The sequence below is a fragment of the Astyanax mexicanus genome, chromosome 1 (assembly GCF_023375975.1).
Source record: "Astyanax mexicanus isolate ESR-SI-001 chromosome 1, AstMex3_surface, whole genome shotgun sequence".
Lineage (NCBI taxonomy): Eukaryota > Metazoa > Chordata > Actinopteri > Characiformes > Acestrorhamphidae > Astyanax > Astyanax mexicanus.
The window spans coordinates 98,431,779-98,452,322 of record NC_064408.1 but is presented as its reverse complement, the minus strand read 5'-3'; the positions used below and the strand labels follow the sequence as shown (position 1 = coordinate 98,452,322).

Below are 20,544 nucleotides of genomic sequence, written 5' to 3'. Positions count from 1 at the left end.
TCCAGCAAGCTTTTGACAGGCTAAACAATGACCAATCAGGACGATACTTATACCCTACATGTATCTCAGGGCCTTCTATCATCCATTAAAATATGGCGTTAATTGGCCTCAAGAGGGCGCTATAGCAGAAAATCAGTTATATCTAAAGGTACAAGTGGCCTAGGCTTGTTATTCTTTTTTAGTTGTATACTTTGCTATAGCCTTTACAACTTTGTAATTACATATGTTTACCAAAAATGCAAAGATTTTCATCAGTGGCCAAAAGAGTAAAAATTGCTCTTTTCGAACTTGTCTTTAAGTCCTTAATCAATCAAAACAAATTTGGTCTTGATACAATCTTGAGACCCTGTAGGTAAATAATTATCAAAAAAATCTTGACATTTTAACTATTTGAGGCCCATAAACCTTGATCAAACATGTACGTGAAAGCCTTTTCAGAGTTATTTGGCCAAAACTCTGTCAAAGTTTAAAACATGCCAAAACTGTTGAAGCTACTAATTAACAATGACATTTCAAGCACATGTGCCAAGTATGAGCCAAATAAGTCTTCAGTAGGCTCTACAGTGAAAAAATAACTATTTTCAATTTATTCTATTTATCGCTATTTTCCAACCTAAATGGACAGAAGACAGGAACCTTTCACCCTATCAACACACAAATTTATACACATATATAGACTGATAATCTGATCTTGATTGCAAATTTTCAGCCAAATCGGACATGTTTTGCCTCTACAACGGCTGGAAAACTACAGCGATTTTGTAGGCCTCAAGCCTGTATTATCGCTTTTTTCAAATCTAAATGGACAGAAGTCAGGAACCTTTGACCCTATTGACACAGAAATTGACATACATATATAGACTGATATTGTGATCCTGATTGCAAATTTTGAGCCAAATCAGATATTTTTTGCCTCTAATATGGCCAAAGAGCAACAGCCATTTTGTAGGCCATAAGCCTGTATTATCGCTTTTTTCAAACCTAAATTGACAGAAGTCAGGAACCTTTGACCCTATCAACACACAAATTTACACACATATATATGCAGACCACTTGATCATGAGTACCAATTTGGAGCCCAATCAGACTTTTCTTCTCTTTTTAATAAATAGAAACACACTGATAGGGAATGTTCTGTCTTACTTATAGAGTGATAGATTTCCAGCAGGTTATATGTGGTCTCTTGCTGCGCTCTGGTGGTCATTTGGTGAAACAGCTACATTTGAATTATTCTAAATTTAAGCTCTGCTGAACTTATTTAATCTTTTTTGTCTTGCTTAATTGAACATATTTATCCTTCTTGGTCATGCTGCTCAGCCACCTGGGTCATTCTTATTTATGCTCCACCCACTTAATTTTTTTTTAATTTGCATAATATGCAAAACCTACTTTTGAGATCTTGTCTTTGCGTCCTTGACCAATCATGACATGTTTGGTGTCAAACAGTTCAGCAGAGCTTACTCCTCAATAATTATTAAAAAAAATCTTTACATTTATAAACAATATGGCCGCCATATGCAAATTAGTTTTACCATGGTGCAGTAAAATGTCTTCTAACACTTATAACTTTTGAATGCTTAACCTGACATTAATACCACTTCAGTCCTTTGATCATTACATGATTCTCAGATACCGTGTGAGTTTAAGTAGACATACACCACCAGGGGGCAGAGCCAATGCTCGATAGCTGTTTCTCTACAATCATACAAGCTATCAAGGTCATCCTTGCCAATGATCATCTATGGCCCATGCACTAATGGTACACCAAATGAAAATTTGATATGGACACTTTTGTGGTCACTATTAGCCAATCACATTCCAGCAAGCTTTTGACAGGCAGAATGTTTATCAGGTCAAAACTTATACACTATATATGGGTTATTTATATGCCCATTTTATGCCTTGTGTTTTTTGAATTTAAGAACTGAAGTTGTTTCACCAAATGCCCACTAGAGTGCAGCAAGACACCACATAAAACCTGATGAACACTACAGCTCAATTTATCAATGCTTTTCAACTAGTTTACTCACACCACTCATCTAGCATTGTCATTATGGTCTTTATGGTCACGCTGGTTACCCAGCTTGGTTATCCAGTTTGGTAATGACGTTCAACCAGCAACAGGTTTTAGACCTAACTGGCCTCCAGGGGCCTCTTTGCCTGTGACGCTCGAACCCCGTAAATCGCCGCTTGCGGCTATATTTATTATTATTATAGTTCTTATTCTTTTTCTGCCATAGAAGTGATTGGGCAGAAGAAACCGTAAGGCCTACAGGGCTGAGACTTGGTCATATGGTAGTACTTCTCACCGCTACTCAGATTCAAAAGATGAGCCCGATCGGCCTCAAGGGGGCGCTATGGCGAAGGTCAACGCGTTTGGCCTCGTAACTCCTACGCCCTCATAGCTAGAGCAAAAATTCTTGCATTATATGATTCCTTGGTTAATGGCAAATCAAAAAGGTCAATAGAACCACTAAGCTCCGCCCACTTAGATTTTTTGCTATTTAGCATAATATGCAAAACCTACTTTTGAGAACTTGTCCTAGGGTCATTGACCAATCCTGTCATATTTGGTGTCAAACAACTCAGCAGAGTCCCAACCTCAATAATTATCGAAAAAATTGAGAAATTTTTAAACAATATGGCCGCCATATGCAAATTAATCTTACCGTGGCACACCCAAATTTACTCTAACAGCTGTAACTTTTGAATGCTTAAACCTACACTAATGCCACTTTACAACTTTGATGCCAACATGATTCTGAGGTAGCCCGTCAATCTGTGTAGACATACGCCCCCAGGGGGCGGAGCCAAAACTAAAAATCTGTTTCTCAGGAACCGTACAAGCTATGAAGCTCTCCTTTGGCATGTATCATCTATGGCCTATGTCCTAATGTTTTACAGAAGGAAAATTTGATATGCAAATTTTTGCAATCGTTATTAGCCAATCAGATTCCAGCAAGCTTTTGACAGGCTAAACAATGACCAATCAGGACGATACTTATACCCTACATGTATCTCAGGGCCTTCTATCATCCATTAAAATATGGCGTTGATTGGCCTCAAGGGGGCGCTATAGCAGAAAATCAGTTATATCTAAAGGTACAAGTGGCCTAAGCTTGTTATTCTTTTTTAGTTGTATACATTGCTGTAGCCTTTACAACTTTGTAATTACATATGTTTACCAAAAATGCAAATATTTTCATCAGTGGCCAAAAGAGTAAAAATTGCTCTTTTCGAACTTGTCTTTAAGTCCTTAATCAATCAATACAAATTTGGTCTTGATGCAATCTTGAGACCCTGTAGGTAAATAATTATCAAAAAAATCTTGACATTTTAACTATTTGAGGCCCATAAACCTTGATCAAACATGTACGTGAAAGCCTTTTCAGAGTTATTTGGCCAAAACTCTGTCAAAGTTTAAAACATGCCAAAACTGTTGAAGCTACTAATTAAAAATGACGTTTGAAGTACATGTGCCAAGTATGAGCCAAATAAGTCGTCAGTAGGCTCTACAGTGAAAAAATAACTATTTTCAATTTATTCTATTTATCGCTATTTTCCAACCTAAATGGACAGAAGACTGGAACCTTTCACCCTATCAACACACAAATTTATACACATATATAGACTGATAATCTGATCTTTATTGCAAATTTTCAGCCAAATCGGACATGTTTTGCCTCTACAACGGCTGGAAAACTACAGCGATTTTGTAGGCCTCAAGCCTGTATTATCGCTTTTTTCAAATCTAAATGGACAGAAGTCAGGAACCTTTGACCCTATCGACACAGAAATTGACATACATATATAGACTGATATTGTGATCCTGATTGCAAATTTTGAGCCAAATCAGATATTTTCTGCCTCTAATATGGCCAAAGAGCAACAGCCATTTTGTAGGCCATAAGCCTGTATTATCACTTTTTTCAAACCTAAATGGTCAGAAGTCAGGAACCTTTGACCCTATCAACACACAAATTTACATACATGTATATACAGACCACTTGATCATGAGTACCAATTTAGAGCCCAATCGGACTTTTCTTCTCTTTTTAATAAATAGAAACACACTGATAGGGAATGTTCTGTCTTTCTGATAGAGTGATAGATTTCCAGCAGGTTATATGTGGTCTCTTGCTGCGCTCTGGTGGTCATTTGGTGAAACAGCTACAGGTGAATTATTCTAAATTAAAGCTCTGCTGAACTTATTTAATCTTGCTTGTCTTGCTTAATTGAACATATTTATCCTTCTTGTTCATGCTGGTCAGCCGCCTGGGTCATTCTTGTTTATGCTCCACCCACTTATTTTTTTTTTTATAAATTTGCATAATATGCAAAAAATACTTTTGAGATCTTGTCCTTGGATCCTTGACCAATCATGACATGTTTGGTGTCAAACAGTTCAGCAGAGCTTACTCCTCAATAATTATTAAAAAAATCTTTACATTTATAAACAATATGGCCGCCATATGCAAATGAGTTCTACCATGGTGCAGTAAAATGTCTTTAACACTTATAACTTTTGAATGCTTAACCTGACACTAATACCACTTCAGTCCTTTGATCATTACATGATTCTCAGATACCCTGTCAGTATAAGTAGACATACACCCCCCAGGGGGCGGGGCCAATGCTCGATAGCTGTTTCTCTAGAAGCATACAAGCTATCAAGGTCATCCTAGCCAATTATCATCTATGGCCCATGCACTAATGGTACACCAAATGAAAATTTGATATGGACACTTTTGTGGTCACTATTAGCCAATCACATTCCAGCAAGCTTTTAACAGGCGGAATGTTAATCAGGTCAAAACTTATATACTATATACGGGTTATTTATATGCCCTTTTTATGCCTTGTGTTTTTTCAATTTAAGAACTGAATTTGTTTCACCAAATGCCCACTAGAGTGCAGTAAGACACCACATACAACCTGATGAACACTACAGCTCAATTTATCAATGCTTTTCAACTAGTTTACTCACACCACTCATCTAGCATTGCCATTATGGTCTTTATGGTCACGCTGGTCACCCAGCTTGGTTATGCTGGCCATCCAGCTTGGTCATGCTGGCCATTCACATTGGTCATTATGGTCCTGCTGGTCATTCAGCTTTGTCCTCATAGTAATGGTGGTCTTCCAGCTTGGTCATACTGGCCAACCACCTTTGCCATGCTGGTCATCCAGTTTGGTCATTATGGTCTTCCAGCTTGGTCAATATGGTCAACAAGTTTGTCATCCAGATTAGTCATGCTGGTAATCTAGCTTGGTCTTCACGGTCATGCTGGTCATCCTCATCCAGTTTGGCGATGCCGGTCAACCGGCAACATGTTTTAAGCCTAACTGGCCTCCAGGGGTCTCTTTGCCTGTAACGCTCGAACCCCGTAAATCGCCGCTTGCGGCTATATTTATAGTTCTTATTCTTTTTCTGCCATAGAAGTGATTGGGCAGAAGAAACCGTAAGGCCTACAGGGCTGAGACTTGGTCATATGGTAGTACTTCTCACCGCTACTCAGATTCAAAAGATGAGCCCGATCGGCCTCAAGGGGGCGCTATGGGGAAGGTCAACGTGTTTGGCCTCGTAACTCCTACGCCCTGATAGCTAGAGCAAAAATTCTTGCATTATATGATTCCTTGGTTAATGGCAAATCAAAAAGGTCAATAGAACCACTAAGCTCCGCCCACTTAGATTTTTTGCTATTTAGCAGAATATGCAAAACCTACTTTTGAGAACTTGTCCTAGGGTCATTGACCAATCCTGTCATATTTGGTGTCAAACAACTCAGCAGAGTCCCAACCTCAATAATTATCGAAAAAATTGTGAAATTTGTAAACAATATGGCCGCCATATGCAAATTAATCTTACCGTGGCACACACAAATTTACTCTAACAGCTGTAACTTTTGAATGCTTAAACCTACACTAATGCCACTTTACAACATTGATGCCAACATGATTCTGAGGTAGCCCGTCAATCTGTGTAGACATACGCCCCCAGGGGGCGGAGCCAAAGCTAAAAATCTGTTTCTCAGGAACCGTACAAGCTATCAAGCTCTCGTTTGGCATGTATCCTCTGTGGCCTATGTCCTAATGGACTACTGAAGGATATTTTGATGTGTGAATTTTTGTGGTCGCTATTAGCCAATCAGATTACAGCAAGCTTTTGACAGGCTAAACAATCACCAATCAGGACGATACTTATATTGTACATGTACATGAGGGCCTTCTATCATCCATTAAAATATGGCGTTGATTGGCCTCTAGGGGGCGCTATAGCAGAAAATCAGTTATATCTAAAGGTACAAGTGGCCTAGGCTTGTTATTCTTTTTGAGTTTTATGCTTTGCTGTAACCTTTACAACTTTGTAATTACATGTCTTTACCAAAAATGTATTGTTTTGCATCAGTGGCCAGTAGAGTAAAAATTGCACTTTTTGAACTAGTCCCTGGATATTCAACCAATTAAATCAACTTTGGTCTTTTCACAATCTTGAGACCGTGCAGGTAAATAATTATCAAAAAAATGTTAGAATTTTAACTTTTTATGGCCCCAACACCTTGATCAAACATGTACGTGAAAGCCTTTTCAGAGTTATTTGGCCAAAACTCTGTCAAAGTTTAAAACATGCCAAAACTGTTGAAGCTACTAATTAACAATGACATTTGAAGCATATGTGCCATGTATGAGCCAAATAAGTCTTCAGTAGGCTCTACAGTGAAAAAATAACTATTTTCAATTTATTCCATTTATCGCTATTTTCCAACCTAAATGGACAGAAGACATGAACCTTTCACCCTATCAACACACAAATTTATACACATATATAGACTGATGATCTGATCTTGATTGCAAATTTTCAGCCAAATCGGACATGTTTTGCCTCTACAACGGCTGGAAAACTACAGCGATTTTGTAGGCCTCAAGCCTGTATTATCGCTTTTTTCAAATCTAAATTGACAGAAGTCAGGAACCTTTGACCCTATTGACACAGAAATTGACATACATATATAGACTGATATTGTGATCATGATTGCAAATTTTGAGCCAAATCAGATATTTTTTGCCTCTAATATGGCCAAAGAGCAACAGCCATTTTGTAGGCCATAAGCCTGTATTATCACTTTTTTCAAACCTAAATGGTCAGAAGTAAGGAACATTTGACCCTATCAACACACAAATTTACATACATGTATATACAGACCAGTTGATCATGAGTACCAATTTGGAGCCCAATCGGACTTTTCTTCTCTTTTTAATAAATAGAAACACACTGATAGGGAATGTTCTGTCTTACTTATAGAGTGATAGATTTCCAGCAGGTTATATGTGGTCTCTTGCTGCGCTCTGGTGGTCATTTGGTGAAACAGTTACATTTGAATTATTCTAAATTAAAGCTCTGCTGAACTTATTCAATCTTGCTTGTCTTGCTTAATTGAACATATTTATCCTTCTTGTTCATGATGGTCAGCCACCTGGGTCATTCTTGTTTATGCTCCACACACTTAATTTTTTTTTAAATTTGCATAATATGCAAAACCTACTTTTGAGATCTTGTCCTTGGATCCTTGACCAATCATGACATGTTTGGTGTCAAACAGTTCAGCAGAGCTTACTCCTCAATAATTATTAAAAAAACCTTTACATTTATAAACAATATGGCCGCCATATGCAAATGAGTTCTACCATGGTGCAGTAAAATGTCTTTAACACTTATAACTTTTGAATGCTTAACCTGACACTAATACCACTTCAGTCCTTTGATCATTACATGATTCTCAGATACCCTGTCAGTTTAAGTAGACATACACTCCCAGGGGGCGGGGCCAATGCTCGATAGCTGTTTCTCTAGAACCATACAAGCTATCAAGGTCATCCTAGCCAATTATCATCTATGGCCCATGCACTAATGGTACACCAAATGAAAATTTGATATGGACACTTTTGTGGTCACTATTAGCCAATCACATTCCAGCAAGCTTTTAACAGGCGGAATGTTAATCAGGTCAAAACTTATATACTATATACGGGTTATTTATATGCCCTTTTTATGCCTTGTGTTTTTTCAATTTAAGAACTGAATTTGTTTCACCAAATGCGCACTAGAGTGCAGTAAGACACCACATAAAACCTGATGAACACTACAGCTCAATTTATCAAAGCTTTTCAACTAGTTTACTCACACCACTCATCTAGCATTGCCATTATGGTCTTTATGGTCACGCTGGTCACCCAGCTTGGTTATGCTGGCCATCCAGCTTGGTCATGCTGGCCATTCACATTGGTCATTATGGTCCTGCTGGTCATTCAGCTTTGTCCTCATAGTAATGGTGGTCTTCCAGCTTGGTCATACTGGCCAACCACCTTTGCCATGCTGGTCATCCAGTTTGGTCATTATGGTCTTCCAGCTTGGTCAATATGGTCAACAAGTTTGTCATCCAGATTAGTCATGCTGGTAATCTAGCTTGGTCTTCACGGTCATGCTGGTCATCCTCATCCAGTTTGGCAATGCCGGTCAACCGGCAACATGTTTTAAGCCTAACTGGCCTCCAGGGGTCTCTTTGCCTGTAACGCTCGAACCCCGTAAATCGCCGCTTGCGGCTATATTTATTATTATTATTATTATTATTCTTTTTCTCCTGAAAAAACAGTTGTGCAGCCTAAACCGTAAGTCATAGAGAAATGAAACTTGGTAGGTAGATGTAGGATCAGTGCATCTCGGTGGACAACAAAAATGGCACCGATTGGTCAAGTGGTGGCGCTATAAACAAGGAAATTCATTTTTCACAATTTTCTCAATAACTCAAAAACCATAAGACCTACATTCAAAATTCTTTTTTTGATGGATTCCTTGGGTCAATACCAACAACTTTTCAATTTGGACCATGCACTTCCGTCTATATAGATTTTGTGCTAATTTGCATAATATGCAAAACCTACTTTTGCAAACTAGTCCTAGGAATTTTGACCAATCCTGGCATGTTTGGTATCAAAACACTCGTGAGAGCATGCGCTTCAATATTCATTAAGAAAAAGTTGAAATATGTAAACAATATGGCCGCCATATGCAAATTAGTCCTTCCGGATATATGCCCCATTCACTTCAAGAGGTAAATTTGGAGCACTGTTTCTCAGCAAACGTGCAACCTAGCAAGTTGAAACTTTGCATGCAGAATCTATCATACAGCCTCTAAAGGATGTTCAAAGGGCAACTTAATCAATCAACATGGCTGAACACCATCAGCCAATCAGCATTCAGCAGACATTTTGGCAGGCTGAATGTTGCCCAATCTGGATGATATTTGGCAGTTATGTTCAGGTGGAGACACTGTAGTGACCTGCAAAGTGCTGAAACAATCCGCCCACTGGGGGGCGCTGTTCCAAAAAAACGAGTATATGTCAATCATGCTGTACTATTTTGACATCTAATTGTTTTTGCCATATTTAGTACAGTGGCTCTGACAAATTTCTCAATACAACTATGTTTAAAAAGTGCTTTGTTCATTCATAATTGCTAATTGTTTGAAAATAGCTATATTGAAACTACTCTCTGGATATTTGGCCTATCACCTCCATTTCAGTCTTGCTGCACACTGTAGAGTCTCTAGGTAAATGTTCATTAAAAACATTTGTGAAAATTTCACATACAATACTCTCCAGGCATCAAGCAATCTGTGCGTCCTTGGAATTTCTAACCTAAATTGCTGTAACTCTGCAGTATTTGCTGTAATCTCACAATGTTAAAGACCTCTGTACAATATCACTCTGATGAAGCGCCATTTAATACAGAACTAGATTAAGAATAACTTGACATTACATGTCATATCAGAACATTCACTCCTTTGTGCCTCTTCTCAACATTAATAACAGGTGAAAGACTTTTGATCATTTTAAATGTGACAGAATGTCTCCAATTGTGTTAGACCTTCTTACACATCACCATCCTATGCTCTAGTAGGCACCATTGTGCTAGTTGGTGCTTGATGAAGCGCCATTTAATTCAGAACTAGATTTATAATAACTTCGTAATTACATGTCATATCAGAACATTCACTCCTTTGTGTTAATTTAAACTTGTTTGGTCAAACATTTCAGCTTGTTCTGCAAAGGTTCAAAGGTCAATCTGAATACCACTTTGTGAACATTCTGGTTGAAGCCACCTGATCAATACCAATAACATGTAGACACCTTTTGACTAGTTCTAACTCACTTAATGAATATCCTACAAAGTTCACTAGATTTACATGTGAATTTAAGCACTGATCAGGTTGAAAGGCCTCTGCTCAACATTAATAACAGGTGAAAAGCTTGATAATTTCTAAATGTGACAGGGCATCTCCAATCATATTAGACCTTCTTACACATCACCATTCAATGCTCCAGTAGGCACCATTGTGCAAGTTGGTGCTTGAACCCGATGATTGCCGCTTGCGGCTATATTTTGTGGTTGTTTTTCTTTTTAAAGTTTGCAAAGTTTTTTTCTGAGCTGTTCATTTAAATTGAAACTTTAAAGTAAAAATGTCAATTCCAGCGCTTTCCCCCCTTAATCCCTTGATAATCTCACTTATGTGTCCTCTGTAAAAATAAGCCCTGAATATAAGTATCTTAAAGAACAGAAGTAGTAATGCTCTGGGTCACTGTAACAACACTGAGGAACATGGTGGGTGTTTCCGAACAGGAGCTTTCCTTAAGGTCCTAAATACAGAGTATGTCATAGAAACTCCACCAATGCTATTTTTTTCCTTTTTTAAATCATACATCATAAGCTCTGTCATTATTTAAGGCTAGAGAAACAAAACGTCATCGAAACATGTTTTATTTAGTGTGCAGGGCCATTCTGCTTCCGCTCTGCTTTTGCTCGTGTGGAGACCTTGGAATCACTGGAAAATAATTTAACATTTAAAATCAACTCCGTCATTTATTCTCTTTTCTCTCTCTCTCTCTCTCTCACTCTCTCTCTCTCTCTCTCGTTATGTTTCTTTGCAGATACTGCTATGTTGAAGTGAGTTAGATATGACTGATGTGGAGGCGACGTATGAAGACTTCATAGCCTCTGGAAGGACTGGCAGGAGGAATGCAGTGCACGACATTTTGGGGGACTCCAGTGGGCTGGACCCAAGTCAGCTCTCCCAGACTCTCTCTGATCTCAACATCAACAAAGCAGGCAAGTGAAGTTTCCTTATCTTTACCTTCTCTCATGAAGGGCCACAAAGAATATTCTGTACAACTTAAAAACTTGAACAGTAGAAACCTTTTAGTGTGCTAGTGAGTCACCTGTTATAAAAAGTTGTAGACTGAGTTACCTAAACTCAAATTTAGGGGTGTAGTGAAAGTATGGAAGCTATTGTGAAATTTTATTTTATTTATTTTTTATTTTATTTTAAGAAAAAGGGAAAGTATGGTACCAACAATATATACACTATATTGCCAAAAGTATTCACTCGCCTATCAAAATCATTGAAGTCCTGTTTCAGTTACTTCCACTGACACGGGTATTTACACTGTATTATTTGCAGTATAAGGCACACTTAAAAAAAACTTAATTTTTTTCCAGAAATCATCAGTGCGCCTTATAATTCGGTGCACCTTATGTATGAATTTTACCAGCCAGGTTGTAAGGAGCGGTAAAGCCACTCCACTGAAGTACAGCATTATAAAGAATATTCAGTTTAGTTTCTCCAGCATGGAGACTGGAGCAGTATTAGCGTTAGCTGCTAACCATACTAAGTGCTAGCTCTTTTGCCAGAGGCGAGTATATAGGACTGTAGTCGTGTTAAAATAAGCTACATGCGATTAACTGCTAGCTAACATCACCCTGGCTTACCGGAACACTCAGGGTTCCCATATGTAGTGCTGTGGGATGACCAGCCTTAGTAAAAATCTGGAAATCTAATCTTACTCTAAATAAATGGAAGCATTTTACTCTCCCAAATAAACAATTTTCAGGAGAGAAATCTGTGTAGATTGTTGTGGTTCACTCACAAGAGTCAGTGCTAGTTTGACTTTATTTTTTTAGCTTATCTTTACAGCCCAGCTGAATGAGAAGGATTACATGGCGACACCCCTGTTCCTTACTAGCGTTGAATAATATAATCCCCTGCGCCTAATGTATGAAAATAGACCAGAAAATACACATTTATTGAAAGTGCCCCTTATAATCCGCCTTATAGTGTGAAAAAATATGATAACTAAGCACCTAGGGACGCAGACTGCTTCTACAAACATTAGTGAAAGAATGTGTCTCACTCAGGAGCTCAGTGAACTCCAGCATGGTACTGTCAGTGGTATTATAAAGTTTGTGCAAAATGTAAAATATTTTAGTTATCTGCTCCACAACAAAATCTATATTTACTGTGGTAAAGATTGCATTATTCTAGGCAAGTGATTTTACTGCAAACTAGCAGTTGACCTTTGTGAACCTATAGAGCACGGTTCTTCCAGAGAGCTAACGTCATGGGTGGAGCTTAACTCTGCTGGACAGCTCTCCAGGAGACTGGTGACTCTTTTTTTTGGGGTGTATTTGAGTCCTTTTACACTAAACCTGTGTTTATGATGCTGTTGATGTGATGCTGTATAACTGCCCACCAACATCTTTACAAAAGCCATTATGTCTGAAACTTGATCTCAGCTGAACTCAAGTTGAATCGATGGCTCTGATGCTGATCAATACTCTTATCTCAGTATTCAAGCTAATTTGCTAGTGGGTCATTTGTAGATTGTGTAGAAGCAGAGGAGGCCTACGGAAGGTTTCGTGTCATGGAACTACTTCTGTAATCTAATCTGGCACTGAAATGCAGGGCGGCCATGAATTATGGAGCAGATGACTGAGCTTCAGGCAAAGCAGGGAGGTTTGGGAGCTTGTTAGTGGCTCTCCACATGAGACTTTGTTTTTTCAAATTTGCTTTATGTGCACTTCTGTTAACAAACAGCTGCCCATGTGGAGCACGACAGTGGCTTTACCCAAGCTCCCCCATGCCCTGCGGCCTTTATGCTCTCAAAAGATGGCCAATCTCTCCAGCTGTCTTGTAGTAGTGTATTTATAAATGTGTTCACTTGTTGTGCATTTTAGGACATTTCAATAACTTGTACTGTTTAGATATAATGTAATATCTTCTCACACAAAAATCAAAATGGGTCCCATCATATTAGATTAACCATAGACTAAAGAATGTCTAATGTTTAATTACTAGTGCCACTGCAATTTAGTCCAAGATCTGCCCTATTCATTGTCCAGAATCTGGAACAATAAACAAACAAATCAACAAAAAAAGAGTTAATTTGCAAAGCCATATAAAGAAATCTTTAAAGAATGTGTTGAAAAGAATGTGTTCTCTTCATTTCTTTTTTTTTTACTTCCCACCAATATACAAAGGCTTATGCAGCATCTAAAACATAATTTTACTTTGGATCATATCTAAAAGATCCAGTGGGATAATGCCTATGCACACTGTATGGACAAAAGTATTGGGACACCCCATTTTAAATCCATAGGCATTACTATGAAGTTGGTTCCTCCTTATGTTCAGACAATCTCTTGCATCTTATCGCACACTCAGTCAAATCATGTAGTTATTTTAGAAAAACAATGAGATAAATCATGTTTAAATCATAATGCTTTTGGCTCAGTTTGGCATTAATGCTGAGCAGCAGAATAATGCTGAAATAAAATAAAATATTTACTGAATTGAACATAGACAGGAAAATATTCAGATCATTAAAGCTTTAGAATCTCTTATAACTTGTACGATTATTTTAGTTTCAGTATCTTCATAAAACGGGACAGTTCCAAAGAGCATAAATTATCTTGCTCTTTCTATGTGGATAGGAAGGCATCCCTGTTGTTACTCCATGTGATAGTACTGAAATTTGCACTACTTCAAAACGCAGGAGCACAGGACGCTGCCCACTGGATGCTGCCTACCAGATGCTGTCGGTGGGCTATTCTTAGTCCAGCAGTGACACTGAGCTGTTTTAAAAACTCCAGCAGCACTGCTGTTTCTGATCCACTCAGCACAACCTGCACTAACAGATTATCACTGTGTCATTGTCAATGCAGTGCTGAGAATGAGCCACCACTCCAATAATACCTGTTCTGTGGTGGTCCTGTGAGGTCCTGATTGAAAAACAGGGTAAAAGGAAGAAATAAATTGTGCAGAGAAACAGATACAGGACTACAGTCTGTAATTATAGAAATACAAATTGATACTAAATGCTCGGTTGAAAATGGATAATAGGTGTAGAAACAAGGGGGTGGTCATAATATTATGTCTGATTGGTGTATGTTACTGTATCAGACTGTATGAATTATTTTTTTTAAGATCATTTTATAAGATCTAAAGAACAGTAACTTTTTTTTTTTGTGCTTTTGTTTTAGTCCAATGTAAAGGTTCTTCATACATGTCACTTTTTCTGTGACAACACTCAAATACATTTTTGAATCATCCTAATTTGTTATAGTGGACAGTAGTTAAAGACATGCACCTGTAACTTCTCTTTACATCCTTTCATTTTTAAGATGAGGGGAATGATGGTGAGAAAAGCCAGGGCTCCTCAGACTCTGACCCCAAACCAGATGAGGATAAAGAAGAGGGAACATAACAGGCTGCTGTGAGAAGAAGCGGAGGAGGAAAAATCCCATCAGCTCCCTCAAGTGGCTGATCTGAGGACTGAGCATGGAAGAGCTGGAGTACACACGGAGGTGGAGGTGGTGTCCTCTGCTGGGCTGTTCTGGAGTTAGCAGCAGCGGCTTGGCCTTTAAGGCACAGCTCCTGCAGTTTACTGGAAGGGGCTGGGCCTGCAGCTTCAGTAACGGATGAGGCGTTCTGCAGTAGTGTCACTGAACGGGTCAGTTACTTCAATACCATAGCTGATGTAGGCATCACCTCCCCTTAGCTAATCACTGTAGCTGTTAGCTGTTCAAATGGAGCTAAACCTATGAGACCTCCAGCCTGTGCTGCTGATGTGTAGATGCAGACAGATGGAGGTGTAGGATTTTCTTCGACTGCTGTGTTTTTGATGCAGGAAAATGTAGACTTTTCAAAGGGAATGGAGAAAGACTTGAGTCATCTTTTAGCATCGGTACTATGGCTCATAACTTCAAAAGTGGCCGTGCTGAAATGTGTATCTGAGTGTTTTTTGTATGTATATGTAGTGTTGTAATTTGAATAATGTATTAATTTGACATTTCAGTTTGTATTTTTCTATTATTATTATTATTATTATTATTATTATTATTATTATTATCGAATAAACACAAGTACTTAACCTTCACATAACACAGATGCTCTTCTAACCATTGGACAAGTTAGGTGTCATCACAAGTGAAAAATGTAAAAATATGGTCTAAAAGGGTCATGCATGACACAAAGCTATATATTCCTAATATACTGAGAGAATATACATGTAAACGTGTTTACATCCTGCTGCCATGTAAAAAAAAAGTGAGCTATACCTTTCGAGTATGTTGTGATTTATTGATTTGTGTTTGAGTGGTTTTTTTTTCTAAGAAGAAAACAAAACATTAAACAAAAATTCTTCCCAGAAACTGCCTAGTTTATCTTTTTGAAACTGCAGTTTGAGCTCATATACACTTTTCATATTTCTGTCTTCCATACTTGTTCAATTGCTATGTGACAAATTTAGTAATAAAGAATAATGGATCACGTTGCTGTCCTTATTAATAATTTTTCACTTGCAAATAAATAGAGTTTGACATGGAAAAACTATTGTTTTTGTAAGGATTTTATTCATTTGTTTACTCAGTGTCAGAGGGATCTCTGTTTTGGTATAGTTTAAAAATATTATATATATATATAATATATATATATATATATATTTACCTCTGTCTCTCCTTCCTGACTCTGCTTATGGGGGTGTGGTTGAAGATCATTCTAGAAATGCATGAATGGTGGGAACATTTTTTTACACAGTCATACCCTATTAACATTGCATTAGACTACTCTCACCTTTGTTTTACCAGCTCTTTTTTGTTTGTTTATTTTAAACCGCTGCCAGCATTTGTCTACTGGTGTTGGTTTGTTAAGGTATGTTGGGTATGTTGCTCAACATACCTTTAAGGTATCTGTACTGTTTCCCAGAAATGAACGCTCTTATTTTTACCTTGTGACTGCTGGGACACTCCATTCACATTTATCAAAACTCTAAGGTAGTGGCGACTGCAGGGTGGGGTCATGATATCATGATACTTCCAGTGCTTTATGCTTGGCAGGAGATAAATCTCCAAATATCTCAGCTTACCCAACTGTATTATTGTGCAGGAAAATGAAGACTGCAAACACATGTAGACCTTGTTCTAATGACGCACATTTGTGAGATAAACAGAAAGGAGAGGAATGAAAGAGTCATAGCTGGCTGTACTAGATTCCTTTTTTTCCCCCAAATATTTGTTTCAGAACATGGAAACCAAATGTTCATAATGCAACAAGAGTTGACCAAATATTGTCTGGATATGAAGCACAATCAGTTTCCCAGTGTAACAAGTCCCAGGGATTCTAAACAAACAGTTAAATAGCTGCAATGTTCCTGATGTGTTTGTTGAATTTGTAAGAGGACATGGTAGAGAATTTGGGTAAGATTTTCCTGTCAGCATGTCTTAAATTCTTGTTTTGGATTCTTTCTACCTCCCACTTCTGCTGCAGTGGTGGCTCCGCCAAGAAATGCAGTTTAAAAGCACTTCACGATAAAGGGAATTCATATGCACCCTTGGAATAAAAAAGAGTCAAATTAAATGTAATATGAATATGAATTCTGACATTGAATCAAGATTCATTTAAGGTCTTTGATTCAATGCTTTTAGGCAAAATCTGTTTTTCAGATCACTCAGTCATGTTTTGGTTTGGTTGTTTTTTTACAACAGAATGGTGCTGCAGTATCATGTAAAAGTAAAGAAATTGAGACAAAAGTACATGAATACATGTGACAAACAATAATCTCATTCAACTGAATAATAGAATATTATTAGCTTATTTTTATTTTATAATAATATATATATATTTTAATATATATATTTTTAAATACTATATTTAATAATACTATAAAAATGCAGACTGCTCCTAATAGTTTATAGTAATAATGAATGCATTTTTGAGAAATTGTTTTCCTCTTAAAGTGACAGTCTGCAAGTTTTGGGTAAGAATATATAATTGCACAGAGCATTCTAAAAAAGTATTAGCAGCACCACAGTTGCTTGGCTACTAAACAACAAAATCATAAAAGAAGCCAAGACGACAATGTCTATGTGTGAAATGCATGAAATGCAGACTTGATGTCTTGCTACTCACACCTCTGTATCCAAATCTAAAGGGTAGCAGCCTGACACTGCATGCTCACTTTTAGATATGAACCTTTAGCTGTGTTAATATTATTATTAACATTTTTACCCACAAAAACAGAAGTCTAGATTACTAAACTCTGAATAAGAAATGACTGGGTGCCTGCATGTCTCAGAATCCTACATGAGGCAGAATATCTTACCTTTCACACTCAGCCGATAACAGTTGGTCATCTGCTGATAAGATTGTAAAAGAACAGAAGAATATAATAGAATATACAACAATATATAAACACTTTTAATATAGACAAATCATGTGTTAAAGATCAAGTGAAAACGATACAACACAATGTATAGTTAAATTGAAACAAGAACATGAAAAACAGAGGAAGAATAATATTTTAAAATGTAATTTTACATGTTAAGAATATTTAGATAGGAATGGATTATGTATTAATACATGTTGGAATGTAATGTTTGATACTTGTTTATTTTGCAACCTGTAATATGCTAATATTTCAATAATGTTTAAAAACTCCAATCATTCTGGGTGGTGGTGGGACCAGAGATTGTTTACGGAGAGCCTGCCCACTTCATGTCCTCATATATATCAGAAAATTATTGTGAAGTGAGAAAGTCCAAATCATAGACTGTGTATATCTTTTTTTTACAGTCTCTGATCCAAGTAATTAGGAGCAAATGAAGCTAAACGGCTAAAAGCTCAAAATAAAAATAGTAACTCTCCATTTGGTCAGGATATTTCTTTATTTTTTAGAAGTATAGTGATGCATTTTGATAAAAACGTAAAGAAAACCTACCGGTGTGTTTCAGTTTTTCTTCAGTAAACAGGTTTTAGGCACTAAACGCATTAGCATTGCTGCTACTTTGTGCTGATTGCCTGTTGAGCTTGATGCTGGATTTATAACTAAAGCAGGATGTAAATGGTTAATAACTGGCGTTTAAAAGCTTTAAACATGTGATATCTGTGTTGAGCAAATTACATTCTTCAGTATGAAAATTATTACACATTATTATTCTTCAGTATGAAAATTATTACACATTATTATTATTATTATTCAGAATGAAAATTATGAAACATTATTATTCTTCAGCATGAAAATTATTACACATTATTATTATTCTTTAGAATAAAAATTATGAAACATTATTATTCTTCAGTATAAACATTATCAAACATTATTATTCTTCAGTATAAACATTATTAATCTTTATTTTTCAGTATGAAAATGATCAAACATTATTATTCTTCAGAATGAAAGTTATTAAACATTGTTTTTCTTCAGAATTAAAATGATTAAATATTATTATTCTTCAGTGTGAAAATGATTAAACATTAATAAACTATGATTTTGCTCATATGATCCCATTCATTTTGGGCTCACTCGGGAGCGCCCTCTAGTGGTCAAACAAACCCAGAAGCGATTCTCAAATGAGTCTTCTCTATATTACAGAGTCTCTTCTGGGACACTGTGTGGCACACATTTGGTGTATTGCTGCCACCTGCTGTACAGAGCTGGGTATAACATGTTACAGGTGAAACACCCTTAACCACTGTTCCAGAGATCTTAGGTGCCTCAATTTTGCCCCAGAAGTTCCTTGCAGAAATATTTAGGGAATTAAAAAATGTTTTATCACCACACAGTTGTTGGGAAAATAATCAGAAAAAAGAAAACTGTCCTGTGAAGATGGCACCTGGTCCTTTATGATGTTTTCCCTGAGAGCAAAGAAGATTAAATAAACTGTAATTTTTTTGGTTGCATTACATCTTTTAATGTTGATTATAAAAAAGCAACCTTGAAACAACCATTATTTAACATGGCCTAATAAGTATCGTATCGTGTTACAATTCTGATATTAAATCAAGGTTCATTTAAGGGCTTTGATTCAATGCTTTTAGGCAAAATCTTTGTTTTTTTCACACTGTTTCAGATCACTCAGTCATGTTTTGTTTGTTTGTTTGTTTGTTTTTTTACAACAGAATGGTGCTGCAGTATCATGTGAAAGTAAAGAAATTGAGACAAAAGTACATGAATACATGTGACAAACAATAAGAGAATCTCCTTCAACTGAATAATGAATAATATAATATTAGCTTATTGTTATTTTATAATAATATGTATTTTTTAATATATATATTTTTAAATACTAGATTTATTCATTTTTATAATTACCCCTCAATCGGGGGTGAAATAGCTAGAATCACTTTTTTGTCCAATACAAATACCAACAAATAAAAGCTCCTGTTTGTTTATGCACCAAAAATGTCTTAATTAATATTTCCATGACCATTACCCATCTCTCATTATCCTTTAGAATTAAATTAGAATTAGTTAGTCGGCAGAGTAGTATTAGAAGCTGCTGACAATCCAGAGCCGGGACCAGGCCGCAGACAGAGAGGCTTAACCAACCGTCTGCGAGCTGCAAAGAGACGTTACCTAGATACCAATGTATTCAGACTGTGTCTGTCCCCCGAGTCAAACAAAAACATCAAAAAACTAAAACAGTAAATCTAAATAACTTAACTTATATTAAACAATCATATCCAGACTGTAGTACTAACATTTCAAGCCTAAAGATTGGTTTACTTAATATTAGATCTCTAAATTCAAAAGCAGTTCTAGTGAATGAAATGATAACTAATCAGAAATTCGATGTTCTGTGTCTGACAGAAACCTGGATTAGGCCAAATGAATATGTAGCATTAAATGAAGCCGCCCCTGCAGGCTATAATTATATACACAATCCGAGACTGTCCGGTAGAGGAGGTGGGGTCTGCATATTTTTCCAAAGTACCTTAGTTAGCAATCAGAAACACTATGAAAATTTTTACTTCTTTTGAGCTTCTTTACACCAGTATAATTAATCCAGTTACAAAAAAGAATGCATTTTCCTTAATTAATATCTACAGACCACCAGGGCCCTATTTAGAATTTTTAAAAGAATTTAGTGATTTTGTCACAGACTTAGCAGTATGTAGTGATAAAGTGATTATAGTTGGAGACTTCAACATTCATTTCGAAAAATTGGATGATCCATTAAAAAAGGCATTCACATCTATTTTAGACTCAGTTGGTATTATTCAAAATATAACAGGACCTACTCATTACTGTAATCATACTCTGGATTTAGTTTTGACCCTGGGTGTGAGCATAGATAACCCGAATATTCGTTCTCAAACCTCCGCAATTTCAGATCATTACCTTATTTCATTTAAATTACATCTTAGTCATAAT

At 36.8% G+C, this 20,544-nt stretch overlaps 1 protein-coding gene across 2 annotated transcripts in view; it reads left to right on the top strand.

The window, feature by feature from the left end:
* The window catches only part of pkia (cAMP-dependent protein kinase inhibitor alpha), a 77,027-nt gene extending 61,302 nt beyond the window's left edge, over positions 1 to 15,725 (top strand). For both annotated transcript variants that reach the window (XM_022682019.2, XM_007248907.4), the window contains exons 2-3: positions 10,987 to 11,164; positions 14,516 to 15,725. In XM_022682019.2, the coding sequence (XP_022537740.2) occupies positions 11,014 to 11,164; positions 14,516 to 14,598 (234 nt within the window). In that variant the 5' untranslated portion in view covers positions 10,987 to 11,013 and the 3' untranslated portion in view covers positions 14,599 to 15,725. The remainder of the gene's footprint in view (positions 1 to 10,986; positions 11,165 to 14,515) is intronic.
* Positions 15,726 to 20,544: the final 4,819 nt, after the last annotated feature.